This window comes from Aspergillus saccharolyticus (assembly GCF_003184585.1).
Source record: "Aspergillus saccharolyticus JOP 1030-1 unplaced genomic scaffold BP01scaffold_19, whole genome shotgun sequence".
In the NCBI taxonomy this organism is placed as follows: domain Eukaryota; kingdom Fungi; phylum Ascomycota; class Eurotiomycetes; order Eurotiales; family Aspergillaceae; genus Aspergillus; species Aspergillus saccharolyticus.
This window is the reverse complement of record NW_020290629.1, coordinates 201,730-215,839: the sequence shown is the minus strand read 5'-3', so window position 1 is coordinate 215,839 and position 14,110 is coordinate 201,730. Positions and strand designations below refer to the sequence as shown.

General features: G+C 52.3%; 5 protein-coding genes across 5 annotated transcripts; 1 reads left to right on the top strand and 4 right to left on the bottom strand.

Annotated features, from left to right (window-relative positions):
• Positions 1 to 1,239: 1,239 nt before the first annotated feature.
• Positions 1,240 to 2,196, bottom strand: BP01DRAFT_275085 (uncharacterized protein; the record flags this gene model as incomplete). The annotated part of the gene is made up of 3 exons (XM_025571406.1): positions 1,240 to 1,494; positions 1,576 to 1,835; positions 1,896 to 2,196. Coding segments are annotated over 3 exons (816 nt in total), but the record flags the coding sequence as incomplete, so codon positions are not given.
• A 3,687-nt stretch (positions 2,197 to 5,883) lies between these two features.
• On the bottom strand, positions 5,884 to 8,584 carry pkcA (protein kinase c). The gene is made up of 5 exons (XM_025580022.1): positions 7,878 to 8,584; positions 7,523 to 7,789; positions 6,884 to 7,456; positions 6,433 to 6,828; positions 5,884 to 6,371 (listed from the first exon to the last, which is right to left on the bottom strand). The coding sequence occupies exons 1-5, from the start codon at positions 8,281 to 8,283 to the stop codon at positions 5,962 to 5,964; spliced, it is 2,052 nt and encodes a 683-aa protein (XP_025430544.1). The 5' UTR covers positions 8,284 to 8,584; the 3' UTR covers positions 5,884 to 5,961.
• Positions 8,585 to 9,168: 584 nt separating this feature from the next.
• On the bottom strand, positions 9,169 to 11,296 carry BP01DRAFT_320900 (putative MFS efflux transporter). The gene is made up of 2 exons (XM_025572716.1): positions 11,124 to 11,296; positions 9,169 to 11,073 (listed from the first exon to the last, which is right to left on the bottom strand). Exon 2 carries the CDS (start codon positions 11,046 to 11,048, stop codon positions 9,555 to 9,557), a length of 1,494 nt encoding a protein of 497 aa, XP_025430543.1. The 5' UTR covers positions 11,049 to 11,073; positions 11,124 to 11,296; the 3' UTR covers positions 9,169 to 9,554.
• A 591-nt stretch (positions 11,297 to 11,887) lies between these two features.
• BP01DRAFT_68644 (putative eukaryotic translation initiation factor eIF1a-like protein) lies at positions 11,888 to 12,539 on the top strand. The gene is made up of 2 exons (XM_025580021.1): positions 11,888 to 12,302; positions 12,355 to 12,539. The coding sequence occupies exons 1-2, from the start codon at positions 11,992 to 11,994 to the stop codon at positions 12,461 to 12,463; spliced, it is 420 nt and encodes a 139-aa protein (XP_025430542.1). The 5' UTR covers positions 11,888 to 11,991; the 3' UTR covers positions 12,464 to 12,539.
• alg3 (dolichyl-P-Man:Man(5)GlcNAc(2)-PP-dolichol alpha-1,3-mannosyltransferase) lies at positions 12,417 to 13,991 on the bottom strand. The gene is made up of 3 exons (XM_025573482.1): positions 13,859 to 13,991; positions 13,274 to 13,797; positions 12,417 to 13,208 (listed from the first exon to the last, which is right to left on the bottom strand). The coding sequence occupies exons 1-3, from the start codon at positions 13,977 to 13,979 to the stop codon at positions 12,615 to 12,617; spliced, it is 1,239 nt and encodes a 412-aa protein (XP_025430541.1). The 5' UTR covers positions 13,980 to 13,991; the 3' UTR covers positions 12,417 to 12,614.
• Positions 13,992 to 14,110: the final 119 nt, after the last annotated feature.

Below are 14,110 nucleotides of genomic sequence, written 5' to 3'. Positions count from 1 at the left end.
TCCTTCAAAGCATTCGGGTCGAAAGTTCTTACAGAACTATTAATACTATATAAGAAAACCTGGGATTGGATGTACTTACTCTGCTTCAGAATGGAACCGAAGAGGTCTAGGATTTAATCCGAGAGGTTCATGTTCCACAGCCGCAAGGTTCAGTCGCTGACGAGTGTAAGAAAGGATAACACTCACAACGATGGATGGTGACTTGGGCGGGAGAGAAGAAGAAGGAGAAGAAGAAACGAAGGAGGGGGGCGAACTCTGGAGTCGGTGGAAGCAATTTCATTAACGCATGCTTCTTGCTCGGCCACCCGCTCTATCCATCGCGATCCCCAGCGAAGTCAGCCAATCTAGGTATTATGAACTATTCTAACACTTATTCCTTTGCAAATTCCGGCATCAAACCTGGTAGACAACCCGGTCTCCTCTTTCCTACACTCTTTCGAAACCCCTAGTTTGGTCATCATTCACCTATTCAACTTCCATCCTCGCTTCCGGATCCGCGGCTCTGGTCGTTGGCATGCCACTGTGTCTTCTGCTTTGCGTCTATTTCTGCGGTTTCTGCCTGATGTCGGACATTCAGCTCAAGGCTCAATCGGAAGCTAATCATGCAAAATCCCACCTACAGGACGAGAACCATACCTTCATATCACGTCATCAGAGGTGACCCTGGGTCTACCTTCTTGGTCTAAATACGGTCTAGCAGTTATAGTCTTGACAACCATATACTATCAACTCGGATCACTATAGTATACAGCATCTGGCAATTACAATGCAGGATGCAACGGAGGCTCCTCTGCTTCGACCCATCACTGGCACTAGATAACTTGTACAAATGGTCAGAAATGACCCACCTTCTATGTCAGAAACATCGTTGAGATGTTCAAATTGAGGAGATTGCTAGCACAAACAGGGATTGGATTGCCTCTTGAGTGTTTAGATGACGGTGCATGTACCATGAGGAGAAAGTCTACAATCGAGCTTGAACGTAACGTGCCTTGAATATCATAGATATCAATACTGCATTATCACAAGAAAGGCAGAGATGTCAGTCTTAAAGATAAACCAGATAAACTCCCAAATATCGCTTCTTTCTCCACTAGATAAATCGCGAACAAACGTCTTCATTAAACCATGCAAAAATGGAAAAAGAACCCAGGAATCAAAGACCACCTAAGCGCCAACTCCAAGTCGCAACGACTACAAGTCGCAGTCCGTCACCGGCTGCGCCGTATCAGTAAAAGTAAACCCGCCTACTCCCTCCTCGGCCAACCGGATCATCGTGCGGCGCGCATGCATGACCGCGATCGCAATAGCCAGCGAGTTCCAGACATCCTGGCCGCGCTCTGACAGGTCGAACTGCGAGATGAACTTGCCATCGAAACTGGTCTCGGCCTCCGCGGGGTCGGTGCTATGCGTCACGATGGCGACGATGGGACCGCAAATGATAAATCCCATGAGCAGGGGGAACTTGCGCGCAGATGACCCCTCGATGGAGGGCTGGATTTCTGGTTCCTGGGAAGCTTCTGTATCCGCGTCTGCCTGCTCGGTTGGCGTTGCACCGCCACTCCCACCCAGAACTTCGTGGTACCTGTCGGTCAGGGCCCGTAGGCGTCGGTTGAGGCGACGCACGGCGTCAAGGGTCGTCTCGCCTTTCTTCTGAGCATAAACCGCGTGCACAGGAATTGAATCTTTGGTAGTGTAGATGTCGGCATCAAACAAGGCCCAGCGGAAGTACTTCTTGATGGCGTCCTTGATCATCCTCTCAGGTCGCTGGCGCAGAATGTCACAGTCTCGAACGCGGCCGCCGACACTGAAGAGGTTTGCGAGGGCTTTGGTGGCTGTCGCAGCCATCAGCAAAGACTCAAGAATGAGCCAAAGAGAAGGTTGATCGCACTTACCGTAGAGATTGGAACTCCGCCGAACCTGAAAGAGAGGTCGAAAAGACGGCCCCGATGGCGGAGGATAAAGCGATTCGGGCAGCGTCGGGAAGTCATGTCGCCATATCTGAGGCACGAGAGGTTCAAAGCCGCGCATTGCAAGCCGGAAGAAGAGGTCCTGCTCCTCGGCATTATACAGGCCTTCCGGCAGATTGATGGCGCTCGCCCAGCGCTTGGCTCGTTCAGACGAAAAGTCGAACACAATTCCAGTCTTCTCGGTGGGCTTCATGCGGTGCATCTCAAAGTCATCCAGACTCTCGTCATTCTCGCTCTCTAAAGGCGAGTCAAATAACTCTTCAGGGTCAGGAGAGTAGGTTCTCGTCCTCCGGCGTGACTTGCCCTGCGATTTGCCCTGCAATTTGCCGCGCGACCTCCCGCGAGACCGGGATGGTCTTGGTGGCTCGTTATTGACGATGGGATCAGCTAGGTTATCTGGTTGCATTTCCGGGGACGGTTCCTCATTCACGAGAAAATCAACCCGGCCAACCCGTCTCAAACTCGGCGACGGCTCTTCAACCATATCGACATCAACCCGACCACCAGGGATTTCAGTTGGCGACGACGGCTCCTCTATCATATCGAATTCAATCTCAGCATAACCATCTGGCATCATCTCAGGCGACAGGGACGCCGGCGTGCTCAGAGTCCGAAGAGGCGAGCTGATGCGGGAATCGCGTCTCGACGGAGGGGTACTGGCACTGTTTGATTCCGAGGATAGAGAGATTTTGTAGTGATCAGACGTCGAGTCTGGCACCCTCTCCTGCACAGAGAACAAGATCGACTTTTGCGACTCCTCCATCTTCAGCCGTTTGATGGCCGGACTCACGGCCTCGGGCTCCAGCGGCCGTTTGGTGACTGTTGTCTGGATTGGCGGGACCATCTTTTCAGTCGTGGGGGGAGGAGTTATAGGGGAAACCGGAGAAATAGGTGAGATGGGAGGACGAGTAGGAGACGCAGGAGAAGAAGCAACACGAGAAACACGCATTGTAAAACCATCCTCACCACTCGCACTCGGAGAAGGATAAAACCCACCATCCACATCTCCAACCACCATATCCCCATCAACCGCAACCGTAACCTCAGCCTCAGCCTCAGCCTCCTCCATCTCCTCAATCTTGACCGGAACATTCACACCACTTTTCCTCATCTTCCTCGGCCCCGACACCGTCCCATGCAAGTACTTGCCCAAACGCTCCGCCTCAAGCCTCATCAAGCGATTGCCATACCGATATTCCTCGTCCTCATCTCTTCGGTCCTCCTTGGCCGGATCGTAGTCCGGATCCTCCTTGACTTGCTTGGTCTTGGGCTTGGCCCGAGGTCTTTTGTTGGCTCTTGTCATGTTGGTAAATGTAGAGCACAAGAGGGTGAAGATTCGGCGGGTGGGGCTAGGGGTGCTTGAGTTGCTGCTGCTGCTGCTGTTGCAGGTTGTAGGAGGGGTAGTGAAGGATGGTCTTACTCTCGACGAATCACTCTTGAGATCAGGAGTGATCGGTTCGGGCTGTCCTTGTCTATCGAGTGTACAAGTTGGTTCGGATTGAGGAAGTTCGCTGCGCTGTTTTGGGATGACTGTATGATCTTCGGAGGATGACTGGCTTTCGCCTCGCTCTGTGTGGGGTGGTGATCTATCGCTGCTGCTTGTGTTACTTGACAAACTCTTTAAGCCACCAGTGCTATGGTTATCGTTGTCTGCTTCGATCACGGTGATATGCGTAGCGTGGCGTAGTTCGTCCGAAGTATGTCGGAAGGCATCTGGAGACCGAGACCGAGGCGGAGACACCGGGGGCGACATGTGTGATAAATCGCGGTCACGCTCGAGAGTCATTTTGTTCTTTGTGTGTTTGGAGATATCAATAGCCCGATCCCTCCTTTCTCCGTTTCTTGTCCCTTTGTCGGAGTCGAAAGTGGTTGGTGAGGGTAGACAAAGAGAGGATGAGGGTGAGAAAAGGAAAGCAGAGACAAGTAGGGGAAAAGAGGAAGGTAGTGAGATCTGGCTAAGACAAAGACTTGTAACAGTCGAAAGGCAATTTTGATCGCAAGTGACTACATTCGCATTTCCACCAAGAGTTTGAGGTGAGGTCAAAGAGAATCGTTCGTGTTTCTACTCTATGATTACAAGTGCTCTCAGATTAGTATCATCCTCCATGAAAATCACCTCACATGGGCAGGATTCGAAAAATAACAGGTTATTATACTTGTGCATGCAAATCCCCTCACATGGCTTCTATCATTTTTGGAGCCAATCTGATACAGCAGCATCTTTCACACTGACTGTCCCAAATCGTACTGCAACAGAACGAGACGAAGCAGCCCCGAAGCGGTATCGAGTTCCTCTCGGCGATTATGCCCGCCGAGAAGAAGATTAGGAGACAACCAATCGTCCCGAGGCAAAGTCAAAAAGTAAACGCCTCGAAGCCATCAATCCATCTGCATTCACAAAGGCTATCACCACGCTTACACTGGCACTCAAAACACTTATGGGTATGTGAAGGACACCGGCGCAAACGGTGCCGAAAGACCGGCAACATCAAGAATCCGAGAAACACATCAGGCCAAAGTAGAGATAAAAACGAGCAATCAATATAGACATCGGACGGATTACGTGGCGAATGCTCAAGCGAAGTCGGCAGTGTAGGAGAAGCCACGGAACTCTTCCTGCATGGCTTGGGAAAGAACTAGGACAACTTGTTAGCGTGACGCGAATCGACCTTGCGAACGAATTTGGTGTCTTACCAGACTGGACCGGCGTCAGAACCGGCGTCACACTGGTGAACTCTTGGTCGAAGTTGCTGGTATCTGTCGGGCTCGTGATCGTGGGCATGAACGGAGGGGGAACACGCTTGTGGTAGATGTCGTCCCAGTTCACGTTCCGGAAGAATGCATGAGACATGACTTCCTGGGCATCGGTAGGTCCCGAGCCCAATCTCAATTCGGGCTCACGCGTAAGCAGCTTCTGCAAGATAGAGACCGAGTCGCGGGGCATGTGAATAGGGTAGAGTGGCTCATCAGCGAGAATGGCGTCATAAATTTCGTCCTCATCCTCACCACGGAAGGGAGATTGCTGGAGAAGCATCTGGTAAATGAGGACACCAAATGCCCACCAATCGACGGCACGTCCGTACTTTTTGTCCAAGAGAATCTATTTCAGAGTATGAGACACAATCCAAACGAGAATTGCGGATGATGTCTTACCTCAGGAGCCATAAATTCGGGCGTACCGCAGAAGGTGCTCGTGGTGGCACCATACCACATGTTTTCCTTGCAGAGACCATAATCTGCGATTTTGATATGGCCGTCTAGAGTCAACAGAATATTATCAAGCTTCAAATCACGGTAGATGACACCGTTCTCGTGGAAATACTTCAACGCAAGCAGGACCTCCGAAGCATAGAATCTGCGCGCACACGATTAGCAATCCGGGACGATTGTCATTGGGTAAAGGCACTTACTGTGCTCTCTTGAGCCCGAATTGGCCGCGTTGGATGTGGAGCATAAGATCACCACCACTGATATACTCCATTACGAAGTACACGCGGGTCTCCGTCTGGAAACAAGCGTGAAGATTAAGAAGGAAGGGGTGACGCTCTTTGTTGGCAATCAAAAACACCCGCTTTTCAGACTTGGTACTCTCCACTTCGTCGTTCTCGATAATGAACTCCTTCTTCAGAACCTTGATCGCGTAAAGCTTCTTAGTGCTCTTGGTCTCCGCAAGCATGACCTTACCAAAGTTACCCTTTCCCAGGACTGCCAAAAAGTTGAAGTGGTCCAGTCCAATTCGGACCTTGGATTGTTGCTGGGGCACTTCGGGTGCTTGCTTCTGTGCCACAACCATGTTTGGTTGCTGTGGCGGCTGCTGGACGCCATACGGCGAATGAGCCCCAACATTCTGCATCTGTTGATGTTGCGCGCCTTGTCCTTCGAACCTGGGATAAGCCGAAGGATCATAGGGGGCATGCTGCGACGGCTGAGGCTGCACAGGACGGTTTGGCTCTACAGCGGGATTAAGTCAGCCACGACACGTAGTTGAGTCTTACTGCTGGATTATCCACATACCTGGCATCACCTGGGGTCGATGATTATTGGTCGCGGCCACAGCGGCATCGCGGGCAAGATCGGGCGAAGCCGAAGTACCGGGAGATGTTTGGGGTCCTGTTGGAGTGGTCGGGGACTGCGGAGGTTGATAAGGCATGGTTGCAGGTGTCGGTCGTGTTTGCTCATACTGCTCAGGCTTGGACGGATATGACATCAAAGTATTATCCTGCGTAGCCTGAGGGGCACGAACAGGGCGAGTGGGGCCACTGGCAGAGCTGACCGAAGGAGACTTGTTATGAACCTTTGCCCGTATGAGTGTTTGCAGAATCTCATTAGCTGCTTCCATGGACATGCCACAGAAGTCGGGCACAAGATGAGTACAGTGGGCGTGACTCGTAAGACCACACTCTGTATATAATCGCATATCAGTTCCTGCCAAACGTCGGGGCTCTCTCAAGCAACCGCTTACCTGTACAGCGCTTTGCGTTTTTGCGTCCAAACGGCAGCAAGTATCCACAATGGCAACACCAGTTGGCCGAGAGGTTGGAGAAGCCTTCGAAACGGTGCGGAATCCGGTGATTGATCTTCTCCTCGTCTGGATCCGTCTCGTAGTTCGCTTTGCTGATACACTTGGTGACGACCTTTGGATAGCACTTTTTATGACAGGTGTACTTGCAGTCGGCACACTGCATACCGGCGGCATATTTCAGGAAATCGCCACAAAGTGCGCAACGCATGATGTTGTAGAACTGCTGCGTGATAAACTTGTGGCCTTGCTTCTCGTGTACCTCCTCCTTCTTTTGGCGAACGGCACCTTGACGGTTGAGACCAATATCGAACGGGCGGCGGTCTTTCAGTTGCTTGGCTGTGAAGGATGTCAGTCTGCAAGCCGATCGACCCAGGACGTGAGTCGCACTCACCGAAGCTCATCGACAGTTGAATCCGACCAACTGGTTCCAGTGCAAACCAAGAATCAATTATCACCTGGCCGGCACCCGGTATGCCGGACGCACCACCAGGACCAGCTTCCCCTGCAGGGCCGCCGGGGCCACCTTGATGAGATGACCCCGTTCCTCCAGCGGTGTTGGGCCGTCCTGACTGTCCTCCGTGTCCCATCTTGTCGGCCGAAACCCAACCGGATGCGTTGAATTCGGTTTCGATCTTCTTCCGGCGCATCTCTTCCGCGATGTCTGAGATGCGCACCCACAGCATTCCGATCGGGGTCGGTCGATCTCCAGACTTGTCATATACGGTGAGCTCAATTTCGTTCGCTTTATCAATCTCCAGATTGAAGGTTTCATCCGGCCATCTATCGGTTCGTGTCGCCTTGGTGCGCGCTTTTATGGTATCCTCCACTTTCAAAACCACGAATGTCTCCGGGCCTCGAGAGAATCTGGAGCTAGTGGCGTGATCTACATCTTGCACGGCATGGATGCGCATAGTCAGCAGACCGGTGAGCGGCTTACGCAGGTTGGGTGTGCTTAGGCTCTCATCTGGCAGAAGCGAAGGTTAGCTACGGATCAAGTGGGAAAGACGGCGTCGGTGCGCTTGCGACTGACCATCGGGACTGTCTGCCGACTCGATATCAACGTGAAGATCCTCGTATCGCTTCAGGGCCTGCTTCAGCAACTGAATCTTCTGGTTACTCTCGATGCGTCGGCCTTCCGCATCGGCGCGACTTTTGCGATCCCCCTCATCCTGATACAAGCGGACCATCTTCTCAATACCAGCCTTGTACTGCTTCTCTACACTCAATTTGAACTCCAGCTGGGACAGCATCAGCTGAATCTTGGGTCCCAAGTACTGAGTGTCATATTTGATCAAGTCTGAAGACGATCAAGTCAGCCTTGCTGCCAATCGCGCACAAGAGGTAGGTAAATTCCTCCCAGGCGACCAGGGATGTGAAATGCCTACCGAGCTTAGTGTAATTGGGACGAGCCTTGGGAACGGGAGCGAAAGGGCGGGGATCGGCGTATGGGGCCCCTGACGGCATGGAGCCTGATCCTCCCTGCGGATATTGACTGGAAGCTTCACCATATTCGTTGCCATAATCCTTCTGCGGTGGCACGGGGCCACCATCGCCCGAGGGGACGCGTCGATCGGTCGGGGAAGCCTGGCCTCTTTCTTGGCGCAACTGCAACTCCCGCATTTTCTCCTCGAGGTAGGCGATATTTTTCTGACCATCGCGAATATTTGCGTCAACCCTTTGCTGCACGAGAGGGTTGTCGGTGGATTGTCGCATGTTCGACGCAGCGGCGATGAGGGCCTTCTCGCGCTCGATCTTGCGGTAGACCGAGGCGATGAGCTCGTCCCCGTCCATGATGGAGATTGGGAGTTCTCGGGGGGGGGAAGAACTCTAGGCGAGGAGACTGACAGAAAACCGGAGGGGTGGAGATGGGGGACCGGGTCCTAGTCAGGAGAGGTGAGAAGATGGGTAGGGAAGAAAGAGGGGGCGGGGGCGGGCGGTGGGAGAGGAGAGGGAGAAGGAGGGAGGTGTAAGGGGAAATGAGAAAGTGATAGAGAGAGAGAGAGAGATAGTTATGGAGTTATGGAGGAAGGGAAGATGACGGGGGGAGTGAGTGGGAAGAGAGTCAGTCAGTTTAGTCGGAGAGGGGAAATGGAATGGGAAAGAGGAAAGTGGGGTGGGAGGGACAGAGGGGTGTTTAGAAAGAAAAGAAGGAAATTCAACAACAAATAACAAGAGTAGACCGTGACTCGCGGGGCTCTTACTCTCTTTCTTCTTCTTGACAGTTAAATCCTCCGTAGTACTCCGTAGCAAGGGGGGCAAATAAGTGTGGGAAGGACGAGAGGGAGGGGGGGAAGGGGAAGAAGAGCACGAATTGCGAAGAAACTGACTTTCAATCAGTCAAGTCAGTCAAGTCAGTCCATTGAACAATCCATCAATCAATCAGTCGGAAAAAGGACCACGGGTTGAGTGAGACAGGAATTGAGACTAACAAGAGACGGAATCTCCCGTGGCAAAGGTACGATAATCAATCACCCAACCACTTTGAATTGGTTGAGGCTTATATCTGCCCACCCGTGCGTGTCAAATCGTTGGAGGTAGGTATGTCGGAGTAGTAAGTAGTACTCCGTATATTTTGGATGGACATCACCTTCAACAAACAGGAATAGTAAGTAATTGGGATCGGATTGAAAGATGATTGTCCGTAAACGATGAATCCTGACCGCCCATGGATGATTTGCCTCTTTGGGCAGGCAGTCGCCGGGCGGAGGCGAGAATTGCTGCCTTGCATATTTCAGGCATCATCCACACCTCCTTCCACTCCGTGACATTTTCCCCCAAATCGACCACTACACTGATTTTCACATCAAAGATAGATACGCTTGTCAATAAACATTGCAACGAAACTAGTATGCTACGAAGGGGTGTTTTAGGTTCATTGCATGTCAAAGCAAAGCCAATGGTCTTGCAAAACGATGATGGTGACAATCCCCTTGCTTGCATCAGCTCCACTGATACTTGACCTAAAACAGTGCAAGGGTCATCTGCCACCTCACTCATATTCCCTTCTAGTCGCTTAGATCCAGATCCAACAAGATCCGGCCCAGAGATACCACCGAAACGGGTTACTCCGATCTCTTTGCAACACGCGGGAGTGACATCCAGCCCACGAGCATCACTCCGTACAAACCGACACAGATCGGATGCAGAACGTATGTTCCAACCTTCTGAGCTAACAGACCCGTACAAAAGGGCGAGACAGCGCCCCCGCTGCTTCCCATTGCACTAATAAAACTCAAGCTTGAGGTCTGCATCGAGCGGGGTAGCAACCTGCTGAACACGGCAGTGGCGCAAGGGTAAACAGGACCCAGGAGGAGTCCCACAATGGCTACGGCGACGGCATCGCCGATAATGTTGGGAATGAGCCAGGTCATCAGCTGGAAGGCGATAGATCCAATGACAAGTAGGACGACAGAAAGCTTCTCTCCGATGTAGTGGGCAGGGTGTGATAAAAAGAAGCGTCCGACAGTAATGCCAGCCCAGAAGCCGGCACTGACATAACCAACGTGTGACGGGTCTCCTTGCCGATAGCTGATGAGGAACGACACCACCCAACCAGAGATCGAAACTTCGGCACCTTGATAGGCGAAGATGAACAGGGCGCCCAGCAGAGTGGTTCTGTTCTTGATTGCTTGCTGGAGGAGACGGCTTTTGCTTACCGAGTCGGAGCCGTGGGTTTGCTGGGATGCGGCCTGGTTGAGCGCGCCTATTAGCTGTGCTGGCAGCTCCTTTTCATAATGCCAGAATGACCATGCGGTGAAAGCCAAGTTGAACAGTGTCATAGCAAGATTGATACAGTAGAACAGGGACCACCGTACTCCATGCGACGCCATAGCGGTTGCTGCAAGCGGTCCCACTATGCCCCCGATCCCATAAGACCCATGAAGACCGCCTAAAGCCGCTGTGCTGTTGGCAAGATTCGCACAATAAACATTATTGAGCGCCAAACAGATAGCCATGCCGAGTCCCAAGAGAAAAAAACTCGCGACGACAGCAGGGAACGGAGGCTTGCAAATAATGATCACGAAGCCGGCGGCAATCGTGACCATGGATAGCGAGTAGCATTTTGCGCGACCAAACTTCGTTTCCAGTACATGTGTGACCAAGGCAGCGAGTATAAAGCCAAGAGCATTGGTAACGAAAATCAGAGACACGACAGCGTAACCAATGTTGTAGTCTTCCTCCATGTAAGGGATCAAAGCACCCGGAGCGCTGTCATTCAAGCCCTGAGCAAAGTTCATCAAGCAGGCACTCATGAAGCGCCACCTGGTCTTTGATGGGTTGCTGAACGTCGGGGTTGGACCATAGGCCTCGTTTGCTCCCGGTGAGGCCGAGTGGCTCTCTAGTTCACCTGGGGTGATGGAAGTGTGCGCTTCGGGGGCAGTATGAGCGGTTACGCCAGTGGCAGGCTGTAAGCTTCCTTGCTGTAGCTCCACCAGTTCATGATCGGAGGGTGTGTGGGCGATGCCTTGCTTATCTCTGCGTACAACGGCAGCCGGACTGGCTATCGAAGGTGAGCTCTGGAACTCTACCAGGGCGCCGAAAGCAGAGGCTGCCATGCTGCAGGAATTGGATTGAGTGTACCTAAGCACGTTAGACTAATCTCTAAACTTGGCTGGCTGGACCAAACACACGATTCAATCTGCCGTCTCGCTTGGCCGTCCACCCGGGGGTCTTTGTAGCAATGGCGATCGACTGACTAATTCACCTGGGGCGCCCGCAGCTGATAACTACTAACCCTAGGTAGTCGTTCCCGGCTAAAGTCGTATAGTAGGGTTCTGAATCTGGAGGGCCAATCAGGTAGGAGTACGTTGACATGACATGACATGTCTTCTGTGAACAGTCACCGATCGAGAAGATCAGGCAAGTTTTCATTCGCCTGGCATCTTGAGCCAGATGCCGCTAGTCCTTGTACCCCAACTTCGTGAGCTGGACCATGCTGAACACGAAGACGTGTCTTGGCCCTGCATAGAAATCGCAGCATGACTCGTAGTAGGCAAGTCTTATCCTATCTTTTGCCAAAAAGGTCTGGATGCTGTGATGGCGGAGTGTTCGACGAGTTAGCGCTGGGCTTTGCATGTGATAAATACAGAAGAGGGCAGATGCACACCTCCCACAGCTAACTCTGTCGCATCAAGATCTCGCAGACTTCATCAAGCTGCGCTGAGAACCCAGCATTGGTGGAGAGTGTCGTTGATGATAAGGTGAAGAGTATGTTTGGCTGTACGGCCTCTACGGAGAGTAATTGTGCATTCTGGGGAAAACAAACTGAACAATCACTTGCCTGCCGCATTGGGCCCAAGGCCCACTTTTCCCCTCCACACGGCGGGGATTTCCTCAACCTCTCCGCTAAGCTTAAAAGAAAAGAAAAAAAATTCTTTTGGTTCCCATTAAGGCTTCCGTCATCCACTCTGGTCCTTCGTCACCGTCATCTACGTACAATTCATTTAATCCACCTCATTCCGTCTCATTTTTACGCGGCTACCGCGACAATCGATCAGGATGGCTCCCCCTCGGCGCAAGGTACTAGCCACGGCGGAAGAAACAATGACCCCTCCGGATGAGCTTGCTGAGGGACAATTGATCACGCGAGTCATTAAAGCCACCGGCAACAACATCTACCTGGTCGAGACACCATTCAAGGAGTCAGCTCTCGTGGAATTGCCTTCGCGATTCCGGTCGACCATTTGGATCAAGCGTGGATCTTACGTGGTGATCGACACCAATGCTCTTGAGGGTCGCGATAACAAGCTGAAGGGCGAGATTGTTAACATTGTTCGGGACGAGAAGGCGTGGCGCAAGGCTTCATTCTGGTTTGTATGGCCGTATGCAGAATACTTCAGATTACTAACAATGCTGTTGCAGGCCTAAGGAGTTCACCAAGCAAGTGATTGCTGCGTCAGATGACGAGGAATCAGAGGGGGAGTCTAATGTTGGTAAATTGCCGCCCTCGGACGATGAGTCGGATGCATGATCGCCCTCTTCATACTGGGAATCGCTCAACGCTCGGAGGCTTGATGCGCTATCGCTCCAGTCAGAGCATGATGGACACGCCTTATCACGAAGCACCTTCTCCGAACCTTTTGCCGGACTCTTACGCCCACACCGGAGACCGACCCGGACATTCATTGAACATGCTCCTTTCCACCATTCGCGCGCGTACCGGCAAACGAGGTGGTGCGATTAGCGAGAATACCAAAGACTTGAACCGCAAGGGAGAGGACAACAACCATGGAGCTCGCGTTGGAGCTCGGGTATGTGTTCCACGACCATTCTTGAGCTGCCCAGACGATGTACAGCACAACGGGATGGAGGCCTGCCCGCCAGAGGAGAAAAGGTGTTGCCCAGGAAAGATAAGCGAAGAATTGATAATGGAGCGACCTTGCACACAACAGACCAATCGCAAGGGATGATAGCAAGACGGCCATGATATACGAACTGGATAACGGTACGGGTTGGTGTCGGCCTGTGAGCAGGTTTTGGACAAATTCTGGCAGACGAGAGTTGATAGGCTTCAACCAGCCGAAGACAAGGAAAATGATCAGCAAGAGGATGTGGATAGCCAGCAATGTTAGGGAGAACTCCTTCGATAGGAATGACTCTTCACCCACGAACCGCCAGTTGACCGTCCATTTGAACATGAATTGCCGGGTTAACTCGAAGGCCCGCGAAACATATCCTGCTGGGTTTTCTCGTAGAAAGGGAATGGCCAATAGAACCTGTAACCTCTTTAGCATGGCGCATACAAAAAAAGCCCGAGCCCAGACAGGCGACAGATACATACTTGGACCAGCAGGGCCAACACCCCAAGTCGGATGCTAGGCACGAGAGACAAACTCAGCACGGTGCAAACCGCCACGGCCGGAGCCAGAAGTAACAGAGTCATCTTGATGCCTACTCCGACAGACCAAATCGCGACGGCAGCCGTCCACCTCCGCTTCTGAAACAACCAGATGGCGAGCCACATGGTCAGCGCCGCCAGCCCATCATTGAAGAGCCGCAGGACAAAGATGCTGTGCAGCCTTTTGGACAGCACGAGGAGAGGGAACAAATACGGCGGAGCGCCCGACTGCCGATAGCAAGCCAGCACCACGACAAGAGTGATCAGGTACAACGCGGCGAACAGGACTTGCCCGAAGAAAATGTCCCGCCCCTCATCCGTAAGGTGGTAAAGGAGGCTATAGCTGTATACATGGGCGGCGGGGTAGACGAGAGGGCCCGTAGATCCTTTGATTAGAGTGTAGTCACGTTCGCCTCCAAGATAGAGAGCGATCTGTTGCATGTATGTTGACCAGTCGATCTCAGTATCTGCCAGCGAAGCGAGCCAATTAGTTCCGGGCAAGTATGAAAGCGCTCGAGGGACACATACAGGGAATCTTCCAGATGATCAGGGTGCACAGAAAGGCATCGCCCAGGACAAGAAGAGGGGCGAGCCATACTGTATGTCTGGAGTTCAGACAAAGATCCTTGAAGAAGCGTATCCAATCCATTGTGGAGGTTGGCGCAGGCTTGAAACCTGAAGAATTGAGCTGGGGGCTTGCGACGCATGTGGCCTTAGCATCAGCAACGGGGAGCCGGGAGCCAATAATACCTGTCCTGTTTGGGCTTAGTGGTTCTTTCC